The sequence below is a fragment of the Hemicordylus capensis genome, chromosome 2 (assembly GCF_027244095.1).
Source record: "Hemicordylus capensis ecotype Gifberg chromosome 2, rHemCap1.1.pri, whole genome shotgun sequence".
NCBI lineage: Eukaryota > Metazoa > Chordata > Lepidosauria > Squamata > Cordylidae > Hemicordylus > Hemicordylus capensis.
In genome coordinates, this window is record NC_069658.1 from 90,951,315 (window position 1) to 90,970,401 (window position 19,087).

The 19,087-nt window shown below is 42.9% G+C and overlaps 1 protein-coding gene across 2 annotated transcripts in view; it reads left to right on the top strand.

Moving 5' to 3' along the window:
• The window catches only part of MFSD14B (major facilitator superfamily domain containing 14B), a 56,346-nt gene that overhangs the window by 17,165 nt on the left and 20,094 nt on the right, over nt 1-19,087 (top strand). Inside the window, exons 3-5 of one of the 2 annotated variants that reach the window (XM_053298528.1) lie at nt 3,639-3,701; nt 10,457-10,584; nt 10,784-10,898. In XM_053298528.1, the coding sequence (XP_053154503.1) occupies nt 3,639-3,701; nt 10,457-10,584; nt 10,784-10,898 (306 nt within the window). The remainder of the gene's footprint in view (nt 1-3,638; nt 3,702-10,456; nt 10,585-10,783; nt 10,899-19,087) is intronic. The other variant, XM_053298529.1, reaches the window with a different exon arrangement.

The window sequence follows — 19,087 nt, forward strand, 5'->3', positions numbered from 1 at the left end:
CACAAAAAGTGCCCATTACTGATATGTTTAGATATCCATTCCTCTTGTTGCTCAGAGGTCACTTGAAAGTCAACTGCACTTCTGATACTGCTTGTCAGATGTCAGGTGGAGTTAGGAGCAGAATGAAAGTGTACATGCCAGTTCCCCATGTGATGCTTTTATCTGGATCCTGCTCCATGGTGCTTCTGCCTAGTTAAATGCATAGCTAATACAGAGCTCTCAATCATTAACACTTTTTTTGCAGAGTACAATTATCCAGTTTTCCTCCTTCTGGCACCCCATTTGTATCTAAACCTGACTTAAGCAGATTTAAATAGTTGAAAGATAGACGTGGTAATGTTTCAAGGCTTGAACATGCAGAGAAATCTCAAGTTGCTATTGAAAAATGCATAAGCAGCGATTGAATTCATAAATTTAACCTTGCTTAATTCTTTCTGAGAGCTGGCTATTTGTTACTTTGTTTATCAAAGCCATTATTTAGAAATTGTGGAGCGGTTAAGAAAATTGAAGCATGTTTTGTGGTGTTTCTCTTGGAGACCTACCTAATATGAGGTTTGTTGTTGTTACTACAGTATTAATCCATTTTATCCTCACAACAATCCTATGAGAAAGCCTAGGCTTGAGAGATACTTTTCCAAGGTTACTCCATAAGCTTCCTGGCTGAGTGAAGATTTGAATCTGGGTTTCACCAGTCCTAGTCCCCAAAGGCATCTCAGTCATGAGGAAAAAAGTGGTGATGGCCTTGGGCAGCAGATACACCACAAGACAAGAAGTTCAGGCACTCAGCCCTGCTCTTCACTGTGGGCATCACCCCACCTGCCTGCTGCTGGTTCCTACTGCTGCTTCTCTGCTGTTTCTCTGCTGTTGTGTTGCCCTACCTGCCTTCTCTTTTCCCTCTTCAGTTTGTCCTGGGCGTGCTCTGCCAGAACCTGCTGCCTCCCCTTTTTCCTTTCTGCTTCTCCCTGACATAGTGTGCTCTGACGCTTTTTGTTGCAACCACTGTTGTTGGCTACTACTGCTGTTAGGGCTTTGCCCACTGAGTGATCCATCAGGGCCACTGCTGCTCTAGCTTGTTGGCCCAATTGTTGCTTTTGTCGTCTCCCTAGTGCTGCATTTTCCTGGGGAGACGGTGAGGATGGTCAGATGAGTGAGCCAGTTGCTACTGCTTGAGCAGTTGATGGGTCACGGAGTGGACAAAGGTGAACATTGCCTTCTTGAAGCCTGAACAACTGTGGCTGGTGATCATGGTGGTAGTGGTGGAGCACAGGTTGTGCCCTGGGAGGGAAGATGAGAAGGAAAAAGTGGCAGGGGCAGCAGGCTTCAACCCATGGGGGAAAGGTAGGCAGAGCAACAGTGTAGAGCAACTGCCAGTATTACACCTGCAAGTTCACGTCCGGCGGAGTTGTTCAGGGTTGTGAGAGGGCTAGTATGTGCCCCTCCTCTCTTGAATCAGAACCTGGAACCATTGATTATCCACTGTGACGTGTTTAATGAACACTGTGGAAGAATTCTCTCCTATTTGGGCTGACTTAGACTCCATCTCCACAATTACTTTAGTATCTGATGTGGAGGTGTCCAGCGACTCGTTTGTGATTAAGTTGGATCAGTTCCAGTTTGTGACTCCTGAGGATGAGCTGATCGGAACGGTGCAGTGTACCACCTGTTCTCTTGACCCTTGCCCGACATGGCTTATACTATCTGGCAGGGGCGGGGGGGTGTTGTAGAAGGCCTAGTAGATATTATAAATGCTTCTCTGAGCGAAGACGGGATGCCTCTTGTCTTAAGGGGGCAATTATTAGACCACTTCTGAAGAAGCCTACCTTGGATCCCTCAAAGTTGAGCAACTACAGGGCTGTCTCCAACCTTCCCAGGGCCGGGCAAGGTAATTGAGAGGGTCATGGCCTCCCAGCTTCAGACAGTCTTGGAGGAAACTGATTATCTAGACCGATTTCAAACTGGCTTTTGGGTGGGCTATGGGGTGGAGCCTGCCTTGGTCAGCCTGGTGGGTGATCTCCAATTGGAAATTGATAGAGGAAGTGTGACTGTTGGTCCTTTTGGACCTCTTGGCAGAGTTCAGTATTATCAGCCATAGTATCCTTCTGGAGCGTCTGAGGGGGTTGGGGGTGGGAGGTACTGCTTTGCGGTGGTTCTACTCCTACCTCTTGGGCAGGTTCCAGATGGTGTCCCATGGAGACGGCTGTTCTTCAAAATCTGAACTTTTGTATAGTGTGCCTCAGGGCTCCATATTGTCTCCAATGTTATTTAACATCTACATGAAACCGCTGGGAGAGATAATCAGGAGATTTGGTGCAGGGTGCTATCAGTATGCTGATGATACCCAAATCTGTTTCTCCATGTCAGCATCATCGGGAGAGCGCATAACCTCCCTAAATGCCTGCCTGGAGTCGGTGATGGGCTGGATGATGGATAACAAATTGAGACTGAATCCAAATAAGATGGAGGGACTCATTGTGCGGGTTTGAAACTCTGGAGATTAGTTTGATCTGCCTGTTTTGGATGGGGTCATACTTCCCTGGAAGGAACATGTATGCAGTCTGGGGGTGTTTCTGGATCCAAGCCTCTTCCTGGTGTCCCAGGTTGAGGCAATAGCCAGAAGTGCCTTCTGTCAGCTTTGGCTGATACCCCAGCTGTGCCAATTTCTTGAGATAAACGACCTCAGAACAGTGGTACATATGCTGGTAGCCTCCAGACTGGATTACTGCAGTGTGCTCTATGTGGGGCTGCCCTTGTGTGTAGTCCAGAAACTGCAATTGGTACAGAATGCGACAGCCAGGTTGGTCTCTCGGTCATCTAGGAAAGACCATATTACTCCCGTATTGAAAGATCTACACTGGCTGTTGATAAGTTTCCAAGCAAAATACAAGGTGCTGGCTATAACCTATAAAGCCCTAAATGGTGTGGACACTGGGTATTTAAGAGAACATCTTTTGTTATGAGCCCCACCGGCCTTTGAGATTATCAGGTGAGGTCCATCTGCAGTTGCCACTGGCTTGTTTGGTGGCTACTTGGGGGCGGGCCTTCTCCACTGCTGCCCCAAAGCTTTGGAACATTCTCTCTGCTGAAATAAGAGCCTCCCCATCTCTGACAACTTTTTAAAAGTGTTAAAAGATGTATCTATTCACCCAGGCTTTTAACTACATATTGTTTTAATAGTTTTAACATTGTTTAAAATGTGTTGAGGTTTGATTTTTGCAGTGTTTTAACTTTTGCTGTATCATTTGCTTTGTGTTAACTGTTTGTTTGTTTTTAAATTGTGTCATTTATTTTAACAAATGTTTTAACTCTTTTGGTTGGTTTGCTTGCTTGTTTGTAAACCGCCCAGAGACTTGAGTTTTTGGTGGTATAAAATATGTTAAATAAATAAAAATAGAGGAGGGGGGATGCTGGCAGTTCTGGTTTGGAGGGCACTTGGAGACTTGCCTCAGCAGGCCAAGTCCCACATTCTGTCTACTGCACCCTGTAGAGGCTCCACTGTAACTCATGTGTTATATGATGAGTTCTGTCACAGAAGTTATAGCAATTATTGAGCAATCCAGGGTGTTGTATTTTAGGTTCTGCAAGTTGTTAAATATCTCTGTTCTAATTGAGAGCTACTTATAATAATTGTTTCTCTTTAGGTCCTGCGTGAAACATTTCCTCAGCATACATTTCTAATGAATGGCCTTATTCAGGGAGTTAAGGTAGGAATGTTATAAGTAGCCTGCTAAAGGTGATGTCTTTTACATGTTAATGGTTCAAGAACAATAATGGGCAGAGAAGCACGATGCATCTGAACTGACAGTGGTGTCTGCCTTACAGTTTGTAGGATATGGATAGCAAGCACTGATTCCATGTAGGTGGATGCCTGAGGTGAGGCCTGCAGAGTTGTACTCTTCCCCTGGGCACCCAGCTCGTTCGGCTGGAGCCCACTGGAGCCACTCCTCTTCTTTCCCCTCACTCAGCAGTTGTTCCTTCCTGCTCCCACCCTTCTCCAGCAATGTGCCCCTTCTTCTTTACTTCTTCCATCAGACTTAGTGCATTGCTGGAGGAGGATGTAAGCAAGAGGGAGCCACATGCCTTTTCCTTTGATTGCTGCCTTCAGCTTATGTCAGTCCATCAGATGCGAGCTGGAATCAGCAAGCAAAGGAAGGGGCACATGGCTCCCTCTTGCTCGTGTTGTCCTCAGAGCAACCCTCCTTCCTTGCTGCCTCCAGCCTGGGTCTGATGGATGGGCACCTACTGGAAGCAGCAAGGAAAGAGGAGGCATGTTGCTGGAGGAAGATGAAAACAGTGCGCCCAGCAGGAGGAAACCCAGAGCAGCTATCCGGGCTCACTCAATCGCTGGCTGCAGTGCTATTGAGCTGAGGTGGCCACTCTCTCCATTCCTCACTTCCACTGGCTCTCCTTCTCATGCTTGGAGAGGAGGAGAGCTCGTGGAAGCAAGAAAGGGATAGAGACCTGCTACTGCTGTTGCCGCTGCCACCACCACTGGCTTAATAACGAGAGCTGCTCCAAGCTTTCTCCCGCTGCACACACTGGCTGTTTGCATGGCACACCTAGCAGGAAGAAGCCTGGCTTAATAACTGCCTGGGTTCTTCTGGTGATGGAAACAGCAGAAGCAGCAGGTCTCACTTTCACTTTCTCACTTCCCATGCTTGCAGGGAAAGTGAAAGTGTGGCAGCCAGTGATGGAGAAGCCAGGCATCTGATCACACTCTTCATGCTGACTCCCACAAGTGGCAGTGCCCGTGTGCTCTGTGAAGAGGAGAGAGTGGTGCTTTTGTCTTGGGAGATAGGGGTGACATATACTGAGTCAGAACATAGGGCCATCTAGCTCAGTATTGTCTATACGGACTGGCAATAGCTTCTCCAAGGTTGCAGGCAGGAGTTTCTCAGCCCTATCTTGGAGATGCCAGGGAGGGAACTTGGAACCTTCTGCTTTTCCCAGAGTGACTCAATCCCTTAAGGGGAATAGCTTACAGTGCTCACACTTGTTGTCTCCCATTCATATGCAACCAAGTTAGACCCTGCTTAGCTAAGTCATGCTTGCTACCACAGGACCAGCTCTCCTCGCCTTGATAAGTGAGGGACAGGACAGCATCAGGGCTGGTTCCTGTGCCAGATCAGCACCCGGGCCTGGGGGTAGGTGACAGCGAGATTTTGTGCAGCAATATGAGTGCATTTTTTTGTCCACCAGAGGCACTGCCTCAAATGATTGTCTTACTTCATCTTATGGGGAAGCTGCTCCTGTAGATGGCACTAAAGCAGATGTGGGCTTGAAGGATGCTACTCTTGTATGTGTACTGACAGAGTTTTGCAGCAAATGACAAGGAAGATAAATTTGTAATAATAGTGACAATTCTGGGGGCAAAAGTGAGCTCTGTTCATCCCTTTAGACTAAAAAAGAATAGTTTCAGCTGCATAGAATGAGTGTAAGTGATGCATTGGCACTGAGAAGACTATACCTAGGTTGGAAATGAGGGGTAATAGCCAGGGTGGTGCTTGTGCAGCAGTGCAAGTAGAGCCATTTTCCCACACTCTCTTCCTTGCTACAACCGTCTGAACCCACCCAAAAACAGTTTCTGAGAGCTGACGAGGGAATCCCCGGAAATAGGGTGGAGACATGATCCATATGTAGGGTTGTAAGTTGGAATCTCCAGTTCCAACTAATGTGTTCAATGCCTTCGTGCCCCACAGCAGTGGGTGCCCCTAGTGCTGCCAGCTCTATGCAGTACCTGCCCTTTCTGGCACTGGGGGTTGCTTTTCAGAGGAACGAGTGGCCATGGGGCTGCCAAAAAGGCACATGAGGATAACTGGGAACTGTCTCCTCCAGTGCTGCCCCTCACTACAGTTCCCAGGTATCCTCTTTGCATCTTCACTATCATCTGTGGTCCCTGCTTTGTCTGAAAAGCTTCTGGTGGGGGTGGGTGCGAGGGACATACTTGTCAGAATCGGGGATTGTGACACACTGCCTTATCCATGAGCAAAAGTGCACTTGCAGAAGGTACCTCCCTATGGCTTCCAGGGATTCCACATTCTCTGAAGCCACACTTAGTGCATCACAGACGATTGCCAAGGGTCCCTCAAGTAGGGGTTTTTTGTGTGTGTGTTTGTGCGCTGCTGCAAGGAAAAGGGAAAATAGTCTGTACTCATGCTGTTGTGCGAGTACTGCTTTGGATGATACCCAAGTAGCAACATTTCCTAAACATTTTTTAAAACTTATATCGGTGTTTCATGATACTAAAATGTGGAAACAGATTGGGGTATTGAATAAATAGCTAATGTGAAGTGGATGGTTAGAACCAACTTTGTTTTAACTGGAAGCTAAACTGGGCTGTGAGGCAGGCACTAAAAATTACTGTTGAGGAATAAAATAAGTAATAATTGTTGCATCAATCAGTCAGCAAATGTGCAGTGAGATGATAGTTTCAGAGAAGAGGGAGAAGCAAGGAAGTATCCATGCTTGGGTAAAAGTGTGTTTATATTTATAAATCAGTTTTATGTTAATCTTCTCACAAGCAGTTTCTGTAATTAAAAACAGCAGGTGGCAACCAAAGTAAAAGTAGCATGAACTGAAATGCTACTGCTTGCACAGTGGGAGGAGGGGTAGTTTTCCATGATTCCACCTTCTGCATTGCCCTGCACCTCCTGAAAATATGTTCCTTAAGAACTCTACAACCCTCAGCAATGTATTTTCAGGATGCAAATTTTAGTGTGGATGCAACCCATTAAAACAGCAGTATTAAATGCAAGTACAACAAGCACAGACCAACAAACGTAATCGCCTAGTAAAATCCTCCTCGCACTCCATCCACCTGTCAAACACAAAATGCAGAGCCCAATAAACAGGTTTTTTGGTGCCTATTTAGAAATTGAGAGAAATGGGGCAACTCAAACCTCCTGAGGGAGGGAACTTAGGAGCTTAGGTGCAGTTATGAAGAACGCTTGCCGGCCGGACCTCAGAAGGTATTGGCACATGGAGCAGATCCTCCCCTGATCTTGTAAGAGCTACAGGACTGTAGAAGCTGTTGAGGTTCTGCTGCTGTATGCTCTTCCCAGTTGATTTGGAATGGTATCTCTTTTGTGTCCTGTTTTGTTATTGTATCCCTCTCTATATTTAAGACTCAGGGCACTTTCAGAAAAATTTACGATTGCCTAAAAGAAAAAAACAAGAAATATTCCACAAATTATTCTAAATATTTTATGGGTAAGCACTTGGTGTTTTGTGGATGGTTGAAGACAAAATGTGAAAGGGAGTTGGTGGTAAGATTTGCTGGAGAATGCAATTCTGGTGTAGTATGGAAGAACCGTTGGAACTGCAGGGTGTTGTGACAAATATTTGACTGGCAGAAGATGGCAGTTGATAAGTAGCTTGACTTTTGAGGATAGTGCCATGCAAGGAAAGTTATGCTGTGGTTAGAAGTATCAGGGTTAGGAGAAAAGATTAGAGTTATGGATACAGCTTCAGTCACCATTCCCTGTTTGCAAGAGACTGTGTTTAAAGGCCTCTTCACTAGGAAAGACTTTCCTGTAATTGGCACAAGTGCCTTCTCTAATCCTCATGGTTCCAGTGGTAGCTCTAGTGATTCCAGCATAGGTTTTACAGCCTACTCTAGGTCAGGTTATTGGTTATGCCTGGAATTTTTTTTCAGTAATTTAGGCCCATATTCTGGAGAAGCTGTCCCTCCAAGTGCATGTGAAATGAAGGAATTAGGGTCTCATGAACTTTTTTGTGACAAGCAACCACAATTCACAAAAATGTGAAATGATTGCAGATCTCTGCTTTAGCCTGGCTGAGAACAGTTAGTCATAGTTTTGAATTTCCAATAGGCTCCTCTTCGCAAACTTATTCTGATCTAACTTTTCCTAGCAATAGTTCTATTTTAAAAATATTACTTCCTTCCTTTCTGTTTGCTGTGCAAAATTTCTAGTATGGCCTGGAACCTCATGCTGTTGTGATGGATAAAATCTTAGCCTTCAGACTAAAGGATTACATAAAATCTCTCAGGATGGAGGGATTCTGAAAGGAAGTTTTTGCTTTGAGTAAGATAAAAGGGGAACATTGAGCACATTAAAAGTAGAAAAGACTTTCATGTGCTTCTGAAAAGTAGTTATAGAAATATTAATCAAAAGAATAATACAAGTAAAAGTGGTCTCTGAATGTGCAAGGGCATATAGACATGTTGTCTTTACTGCTCACATTTTTAGCACGTAGGCATGTTGAGGGGCTCAATGCCACTTACTTGTTATGCCAAATGACTTCTATTCTATGATGGTTAAAGTGAAATAGTGTTCCAAGTCTATTTAATTTTAATTTAATTTATTAAATATTCTTAATTTCTGTGCTACCCTTCAGTATACAGATTCTCAGTGCAGCTCACAATAATTTAAAAAGACTTTATTTGGCACTGAAAAGATAGTGTACCCACCAGGTGAGCCTTCTTGGAGAGCAAATTCCTTAACTGAGGTGCCACAGTAGATAAGATCCTCTTCCCAGTTGTCACCCACTTAACCTCTTGAGTACCCAGAGCAGGGCTTTCAGTAATTATCTCAGTGCATAGACAAGCAGATATGGAGGTAGACATTGCTTCAGGTATCCTTGTCCCAGGCCATTCAGGACTTTAAAGGTAAGCATTAGTGTTTTGAATTGTACTTGGAAATAGACAGGCAGTCAGTGCAGATGTTTAATCAGTGAGGTACATTCCTACTAACTGGCCCAGTCAGAAGTCCTGCAGTTGTACTTTGCAGTAGCTGAACAGAGGCAGTCTTTGTACGTTTGTACAACCCCACTGTACAATGCACTTCAATAGTTTTCCAGTGTGGACACCTGCCTACTGCAAGGACTCTATGGAGTGCTGGTTTGTAAATGTTTGTTTTTGTGTGTGACTTGTTAAATGTCATTTTAACAACTTAATTATAGAATACATAATTATTTGCTTGTATAAAATATATCAGGGGCTAAGCATGTTCTGCATAGGGAAAACCCAATTTCTAAACTCAGAATCAGGTAGACAAAACTAACCTGCATTTGAGCATAACTTGTGCATAATATGTGAGCACTGAAACTTTGTAATGCTTTGGCAAAGGTGGAGCCACTGGAAGGCAAAGAGAGCAAATGGCCAGGGAGCAGGATTGGTGTGAAATAGGCATAAGCAGGTTCCTTTTGAGGTTATGGGCTTTGCTGCATCTTTTTCCTTTTGAGGGGGCTTTTTCTATGCAGTTGATATTTTAAAAGTTCTGTATAGATGTATAATGGAATTGAGGCTTGTTGCTGATATCGAGGGAGAAATTGGTAATGAGTCCCACTGATATTGTGGAACTGCTTGAGAGTAAAGGCTTTTGTGTGCTTAAGACTTGGAAGAGTCTTACTGGAATGCATGTGAAAAAGTGGAGAACTACGATCACTGACAAACTGGTGGCATTCACTGCTTGAAAGTTTAAACTACCAGCATGTCAAAATCTGATATTATTGTTCTTAATTGTGTGTGCTATCTGCTTTATGTTAAACAGAATTTAATTTACCTGTTCAGTCATTAGTGCAGTAGCAGTCGGAGGAACCTTGAGACTGGTATTATGCTACTTAACTAAGAGTTTAATAGGTTTCGTGCGAGACAAATATAATAATCTGGTATTGCAGCAATGCAGCTGAAGCTCTATTTTGCATGTCTGAGAATTTCTTTTGTGCTCCTGCCTTGTGTTCCAGGGAGTAAGTAAACAAATGGCTCCTTTGTCTTCAGGGAGCATTTAGGCTGTTACTATGTGCTGTGAATATATTTCATGTTCTCCAGTTGCAAACTGGAGGGGAATAGTTCATTCTCTATTTCAGTTGTTTGCATCTTTTGTCTTGCCACTGCCTCTGAAGGCAGTCGTCCTGTATCGTCCCAGTGTTTGGTAGGGATGTGAATGAGCGAGTTCGGTACCTCATTTGGTGTGAGTGGTTCCCTTAAGGAACCCTGCTGCTTTTCCGGGTCTGGCACTGTTCCCTGCAGGTTGTGTGCAGCCCTGGTGTGCACACCTGTGCCAGTCATGTGCAAGCTAATGCAGTGTGCAACCTGCAGGGAACAGCACTGCGGCTGCATGCGGCCTTTGCTTGAGCGAGCACCACGCCTGGGAAAGTGGTGGGGTGGCAGCAGAACAGGTAAGGAGCTGCTTACTTGCTCCTTAAGGGAACTGCTCCCCACCCTGCCTGCACTTGCATGAATGGCTTGTGTATATTCCTAGTGTTTTGGCCAAATTTCAGAGTGCTTTGTGAAATATGACTTGCCAATGTGTGGATGTTTATAGAAAACACTTTACTTCCATCCCTAATTTGCCTTTTTTTGGCCCTTTCAAATTGTGCTTTTATAACAGGGTGCTTCCCAAAATATAACATGATTACTTTTTTTTACCCCAAATGCTACATTATGAGTATGAAACGGATTGGCATGCACTAAAGCCACTTTCTTTCTCTCTCTCAGGGGATTTTATCCTTCATGAGTGCTCCACTGATTGGTGCTCTGTCTGATGTCTGGGGAAGAAAGTCTTTTCTCCTTGTTACAGTTTTTTTCACTTGTGTCCCAATTCCATTGATGAAGATAAGTCCATGGTAAGTGGCACACATAACAGTACGGAGCTTGAGGTTGGATTTATGTATTGCTTCTGTGTCCGAATGTGATAAATCAGTTCTTATCATACATTCAAAATGAAAGGTGTAAATGTGACAGAATAAGTTGATGTGTTCTTAAGATTGTCAAAAAGCATTCTGCACGGTTGCATTTCTCACTTTAAAACTCTTAATCTTGCAGGTGGTATTTTGCTATGATTGCTGTATCTGGGATTTTTTCTGTTACATTCTCTGTGATATTTGCTTATGTAGCTGATGTAACACAAGAACACAATAGAAGCACTGCTTATGGACTGGTAAGACAATTTCTTTAATATTCTTGTCAAAATCTAGAATCATCTGTCTTGATGGACAGCTATATGTTAACAGAACTTATTATTAATTCATCATTTAAAAATGTGTTGGTTGCCAATAAATTAAATTTGAGTGTGCTATTATGTTATGGGGATGCATCCTGTTTTGAATGAAGTTTCACTCCCCTTGTAAAATAAGATTTGCAATTTGGGAGTGCTCCCACTCCTGACTTGCTCCTGGGTGCCATATAAATGTATGTAACTGTCTTATTTTCTATATTTATGATCCTTTTAACTTAAAAAAAATAAATAACACGGTGCCTTACACTAGGACACTAAGCAACTTAAAATCTGCCCAGACAATAAAAGCAGTACGGCAGCAGCACAATATAAAATCAATTGAGAACAGTGTTAAAAGTCTTCTGAAACAGTAACATCTTTTGCATTGGTATAAAACAAAAAGACAGGAAGACAGCCTGTCTCTGTAGGAAGGGAGTTATACAATTGTGGCGCTACCACTGGGAATGTCCTGTCTCTGGTAGCTGTCAACTGCATTTCTATTAATGGCAGGCCAGAGAGCTGGGCTCCCCAGCCCTTAAGAGCAGCTGCACAGGTTCATGCATGTCTGGTCCCAAACAATTTAGGACTGTGAAGGTTAAAGCCAACACTTTCCATTGGTACTGGAAGCTAATAGAAATAGAACTGGAGTGGGGGGATGGGGTATTGATAATATATTCCAAAGTTATTACTGAGTCATACTATCAGTCCATCTACCTCAATTTTTATTTTGGCTTGAAGTAGTTTGCTAGGTTTTCATATGGGACTTCCACAAGTCTACCTAAATGTTGGAAATTGAGCCCAGACCCTCTTGCATTCCAAGCATATACTTACTACTGAGCTGTGGCCATCCCCAAAATCCAACCCAGGCAACAGCTGTAGCCAGGAGTCTTTGCAAGTTAAGCTAGTGCAGAAGCTGTATATGTTTTGGGGGAAGGTGAATCTGGCTGCGATCACGCACACACCTTAATGACATCAAGGTTGGATTACTGGAGTGTTCTCTACATGGGGCTGCCTCGGAAAAGTACGTAGTAACTTCAGGTGGTTCAACATGCAACTGCAAGACTTCTGACCAGAGCCACTCATTTCAAGCATGTGACTGCTTTTGTACAACTTCACTGGCTTACAGTTCCTTCAGATAGAGTTCGGTTTGCTGGTTATTTACCTTTCAATCCCTAAATACCTTCGGGTGAGATAATCTGTCTCCTGCCATATAAATGGGCCCACTCTCTTAGATTATCTGCTGCTGTATGTCCTGCCACCATCCGAATTTGGTTGGCAGGAATGCATAATATAGCCTTTTCTATTGCTGCACCTGGAATGCCCTACACTGAGAGATTAGTTTGGTTCCATCCCTTGTGGCTGGCTTTTGTAGGATGAACATGTTTCTGTTCCATCAGTTCTTTGGTGTGCTGCATATTTGACCAATTTCTTCTGCCTGACCCCTTGCTACTTCTTACGATGTTGTGTTTTCTACTGTTTTTAGTTCTGGTCTTTTAGATGACTTTTTAATATGATTTTGATTCAAGTCACCTGGGTTGTTTCTGAATGGAAGATATTTTAATAAGTAAAAGGTACAATAGCTATGCTTGAATAAGGTTCATTAGATTGTACTTTGAGGTAGATAATAGTTTCCTGTTGCAACCTCAGGAGCAACTACAGTTGATGCATTAAAAAGGGGAAAAATAACTTGGATTACTTAATTCTTAGATGCGCAACCAAAAAATTGGATCCTATACACAGTTGGAGGATTAGGTAGTCATCTGTTAGGTATAAGATATCCTGTCTTAAAATGTGGAGCAGGAACAGGGTTTCTTGGATTGCTTGCAGCTCTAAGTAAGGCAGTTAGTTATATTAGTAATGACTAATTCTTTTCTCTCAGCCTGGCAGCTGAGACAGAAAATGGCTAGCCTGACATGTACTGGATACATTTCTTTCGATGTTGCCTTCTGTATTTCGATTTCTTCATGAATGTGGATGTCACAGGGATAGTAATTGTTTAATTCAGAAGTATAATAGGTCTTTCTGTCAAAGTGTCTTACAGCTTCTGTTTGATTGGAAAGGGGTTTTTTTTAGAAGCAATGTTTAGAGGTGTTGCTGGTATAAATCTTTTGGAGATTGGAGCATAGACACTTCTAGTGTGTGTCGTCCCCCCGCCCCTGAAATTTAGGTATCTTCACAAAGTACATGGTGGTTGAAATGCATTCATTTATGCTGATACTGTTGGGTGTATAATTTTCCATTTGCTTGAAATAGGTAGAAACCAGTTCGTGAGAGAGTTGCAAACCATGGTGTACTCTCTAAGGCCAGCAAAAGATTGCTTCCTGTTTTTGTCGTGCCTGCAAAAGTCATATGCACAGCACTCTCTCTTTTGCCTGAAGACTTATCTATCTATCTATTAGATTTGTACACTACCCCAAACTTTTTTCTCTGGGCGGTTAACAATAACATAAAAACAAATTAAAAACATATACAAAAACTTAAAACAGTTTAGATAATTTGAATCAAACACAGATTAAAACCCAAAAAACTTAAAAGGCTGAAAAAGCTTGGGTGAAGAGGTGGGTTCTCAAATGCTTTTTAAAAATAGTCAGATGGAGAGGATAATATTTCAATAGGGAGCGCATTCCACAATCTTGGGGCAGCAACTGAGAAGGCCCGCCCGCCCCCATGTGGCTACCAGCCGAGCTGGCAGCAAGTGGAGATGGACCTTTCCAGATGGCCTCAATGAGCGGTGGGGCTCTTAATGAAGACATTCTCCTAAATACCCAGGGCCCAAGTTGTGGCCCTTTTATTACTATTGGCCCTTTTAGGCAGAAGAAAAAACCCAGAAAGTATCACACAGTCTGACATGATAGCAGAAGAATCTGCAACAGCTTCCTTTGGGCCTTGGCCTCATTTGGAACAATAGTGAGCAACTGATCCCTATATGCTCTCTTTCTCCCCTGCTTCAACCAAAAAATGTGAAGTATATCTTCATATTGAACCAACTAGTGTTTCCTGTAATGAAATCAGTAGGGGAACTTTTGGCTCATTTATAATTCGCTCTACTTGGATCCCCCCAGTCTCAGTCCTTCATGGTTAGCAGTCCCTGCTAACTGGGCAAAGAGGCACCTTTTACCGTGGTGATTCTCTTTATTTAGCAGGGGGGGAATAACTGGCCCTATCCACCCCCAGCACAGTACTTCCAGTGACTGTTGCTGGTGTCTATCTTATGTTTCGTTTTAGAATGTGAGCCCTTTGGGGACAGGGAGCCATCTTATTTATTTATTGTTTCTCTTTGTAAACCGCCCTGAGCTATTTTTGGAAGGGCAGTATAGAAATTGAAATAATAAATAATAATAATAATAATATTTATTTATATATTTATTAATATTTACATTCCACTCCTCCTCCAAGGAGCCCAGAGCAGTGTACATAGTTAAGTTTCTCCTCACAACAATCCTGTGAAGTAGGTTAGGCTGAGAGAGAAGTCACTCATCCAGCAAGTATCATGGCTGAATGGGGATTTTTGCTCTGGTCTCCCCGGTCCTAGTCCAGCACTCTAAACACTACACCATGCTGGCTCTCAGGTGGATGACTTTGAAAAACTAATGGGGGGCTACCAAGGGGTTAATATTAGGCTGCTGTTTGGTGTATAGAGTTGGCACATTAGTCTTTGTACCTACTAAGTGAAAATTTGATTTTAAAACATCCATACTTGCCTCTTCCAGTAATGGTTGGCATAAGAGAGGTGAACTTTCAGTTTCTTATGTTTGCAGTGCGTGCTAGACCAGCTGACTACTTCAGAGCTTCCCTTGCAGTGTGCAGTGATCGTCTGGCTTAGTAGGAGAGTGATCCGTGAGGTGGTAATTTCACAGTGAAATCTTAAAAAAACATTATTCGTGAATCTTCTGAACTTGACTTTATGATGATCAGAAGCTTGTATGAAGTGACTTCTATTAATGGAAATCCTAGGTTGACTTAAAGTAGTTTCTCAATGTGTGAGCAGAGGAGGCTTTCTAGGAAAGAACGAGCAGTTGCTAAGGGAGAGGAGTCTCTCCAGGCTTGAGTCTGTGGAAACTTTCCTTTTCCTGTGAGAGAGGATCCTCCACGCCCCCTGCCCAAAGACCAAAGGCCACATAAGCCTTCCAACTCAGGAGCCACTGGCTGTTTTCAGTTCTGGCTGTACTTGGAGACGATGGCTCTTGCAAACTATTATGTCTTTTTATGAAGACAATTGCCAAGGCACAGTAAAGTGCTTTGATGCGTTGAGGTGCTGTAGAGTCATTTCCCCTGTTCCTTCATTAGTACACGAGTACCATGGCAACTCTTCCATAATAGAGTGCTTAAGTGTCTGAAAAACACCTTGCTAAATACTTTTTGATGCAGGAGGATGATTTGTGTTAGAATATTTCACACTGTTTTCAGGTCTCTAGAATATTCTGTGCAATCAGACTTTGGCGCATGGATTCACAGACAGTTCTGAATCTCTTTTGGAAAATGTTCAATCCCACAATGACTATATCTTATTCCCTGTTGTACAGACTTGTTCAACATAATATTTCTAATTCTTAGAATGAAGATGTGTACTGTAAAGGCAGCTGTGAAAACGTCTCAGACTGTAGTTACCCATAATGGTGGAGTGGGGAAGTAGCTTGCCTTGGGAGCAAGAGGTTGCTGGCTTGAATTCCTACTGGTATGTTTCCCAGACTAAGGGAAATGCCTATATTGGGCAGCAGTGATATAGGAAAATGCTGAAAGTCATCATTTCATAATGTGCAGGAGATGACAATGGTAAACCCCTCCTGTATTCTGGCAAAGAAAACCACAAGGCTCTATGGTCGCCAGGAGTCAACACTGACTTGAAGGCACAACTTTCCTTTATCCTGGTTCTGCTTGCATAGCCATTCTTCCTGCCCCTGCTGCTAGCTTAGAGTTCAGTGACTGTTGGCTTTGTGTTTTACATAAAATTGAATGGAGGCTAAATGCATGTCTTCTGACCACCACCAGTTCTAAAGGCCTGCTGGCTTTAATGCTTTTTAAATGGTTTTGACCTTTAAAGCCCTTAACAGTTGCTCCCTGGATACTTGAGGGACTGCCTGCTCCCAATGGTTTCTGGCCCACTTGACAAGGTCATCGGAGGGGGCTCTGCTCCACGTGCCAACAAGGGAGGAGGCTTGGATGTTGTGCATGCGAGACAGGGCCTTCTTAGTTATTGCCCCCAGATGTTGGAATGCTCTCTCAATGAGCATTTGTTTTGCAGTCTCCGTCTCAGTTTTCAGAAAGCAAGCGAAATCGTGTCTGTCGTGTGTCTGTCATGTTGCTGCTGCTCTGTGTTTTATGGTTTCTGTGTGTGTGTGTGTGTGTGTGTGTGTGTGTGTGTGAGAGAGAGAGAGAGAGAGAGAGAGAGAGAGAGAGAGAGAACTTCTAATCAGATTTGTATTTTTATCTTCCGATTTAATATTTTTATTCTCTAACTATAAAACTGCTTTAAATGTTTTGTAAACTGCCTTGAGATTGTTCTAATGAAAGGCAGTATAGAAATCTAAAAATAATTACTTGTAGAAGAGGAAATCAATAGTGCTAATCCCCGGTAGCCTCCTAGGCTGTGCTTAAATACAGCACGATGCTATGGGGAAGGATGGCAATTCAGTGGAAGAGTATATGCTTTGCATGCAGAAGGCCCCATGTTCAATCCTTTGCACCTTCAGGTAGGACTGGGAGGTACCTGTCTGAAAGTGTGGAGAGCTGCTACCGGTGAGTGTAGACAGTACTGAGCTAGTTAGGTATAAGGCAGCTTCCTTACGTAATGGCATCCTCATGTGCTTCTATTGCTGTAGCAGATACCTGGCAAGTAGACTGTAGACCCAGGAATATGCGCCTGTAGTGTTTTCCTGCCTCTTAAGATACTTGAGTAGACTGGTGCTTCACAAAGTGTGTGGTGTTATATAGGATATTGTTTAATTTAGGATAACTCATTAAGGAAGAGCCTTAGCTTGCTCAGGGTGCCCACAAGTTCAAGAAATAAGGTTTCAAATATTTATTTAAATCTGCTCAGCATAAAAGCAAAATAAGCAAAGCATAACCATTGAGCCACAGTACATCTCTACTTGCTCTATAACACTTAATGAACCATACAGGTTTCCAAGCATACCTTCTTTAGCTACCTGGTCTTGGGTTTGGTCTTCACTGATCAGGTGGATAGGCATGATGTGTAGAAAAAACAGATTAGTATTAGACTCTCCCATTTATGATGACATTGCTTAAAGTAAAGTTGTGCTGTCGAGTCAGTGTTGACTCCTGGCGACCAAAGAACCATGTGGTTTTCTTTGGTAGAATACAGGAGGGATTTACCATTGCCATCTCCCACACAGTATGTATGATATGATGCCTTTCAGCATCTTCCTATTGTAGCAAAAATCCCCCGGGTTCTTGAGTGAGAGACTGGCACCAGCAGTTTGAGAGAAAACAGATTTTATTGCTAGCAATTGACTCAAGGGAATAAATTCCAAAGCTTGAGCCCCGATTACATTGTGGCTTCAGCTTTTATACTCACATTAATTTACAAACAGTGGATACAATCCTCATTGGTTAGCATCACTTAATCGTCATTTTACAATTATTACCAATCAGACAATTTCTCATACTAAGCTATAATTAAGCATCCCTCCTCCCTCCATACAGCCAAACTATTTTCCACTCCTTTCCAGATGTGTCCTTGAAGGTGTCGCTAGCTAGCACCTTGTTACCTAGAGATATCAGAGGGGCCCCTTTGCCTGCATTCCAGTGTGAGACAGATTTATTATTGTGTTAGCAAGTTACAATTAGTGCAGTTTGGTAATACAGACCCTTTTAACCATTTCTTGACCACCACAAACCTGAGTCTGCCTCACTATATTGCTGTTGCCCGATATAGGCATTTCCCACAGTTTGGGAAACATACCAGCCTTGCTTACTCCTTACTAATTTCAGCACCTTCCCTAATTGTGCTTCTTATTATTTAAACTGCCCTGACTACTCTCTTGAATTGACACCTGTCCTGACAACAATGCTTTACTGTGTCCTGCTGCTGGACCTTCTTGTTCCCCATACAATTTAATATCTCTGAAACGGCTTCAGGAGTGGGGGTGGTTGTTGCCAATAGGCAGGTGACACCCACCTCTGTTATCTCTAGGGTTGATACAAATCAATGACCTAAATTAATAAAATAGGACTTTTTGATTCAAATTGATTTTAAGGAATGCATAAAGAACCTAGCTCAAAGATATCATCATGAATATTAATCATAACTTCTAATTCTATTCTATGAACGTGTTAACAGCAGTATATGGGGATGAGTGATAAGACCTGATCAGTCCTATTCTGCAGGTGGTGTACATGCAGTGAACACACACACACACACACACACACACACACACACACACGTATGGGATGGGGAGGGGAATAGAAAGTGAAACCAAAAGTGAACAGATTTATGCAGTCTTGAGGAACACTTTCCCATCCCCTGCTAACTTGCCAAAGAGACACCTTTTAATGTGGTGACTCTCTTTAATGTGGTGAGAATAACTGGCCCTATCCACCCCCAGCACAGTATCTCCAGTGACGGTTGCTGGTGTCTATCTTATGTTTCTTTTTAGATTGTGAGCCCTTTGGGGACAGGGATCCACCTCATTCATTCAGTCATTCCTCTGTGTAAACTGTCCTGAGCCATTTTTGGAAGGGCAGTATAGAAATCATTCAATCAAGTGTATTCTCCCTTGTAGAAAGGGAAACACCTATCAAGGCAGCAGGCCATAAGAGACCCGATTTGGGGATATTTTAATGAAGTTTCCATACCTGTGGGTAAGAAAGGCATGTATGCAAAAGGCAAACTGTGCAAAAATGAAATGCAATGCCTGGTTGCCTGAATGAAACAGCATTATGAGAATTGTATAGCTTCTAAAAATGAAACTTACATCTGTCTCTAAATATGTATTAAGGTTATATTTGACAAGAATGTACTTTTATAGAAAATCTTCCTGAGTTGTAATTAAAAGTGTGATTAAAATAGAGTCCTTCTGTGAAATGATTTAAATCTATTTGAATTGAACCAAATCAACCCTGGTTATCTCCCTTTTATTCGCAACTGGATTGCTGTGGTGTTCTTGAATCTG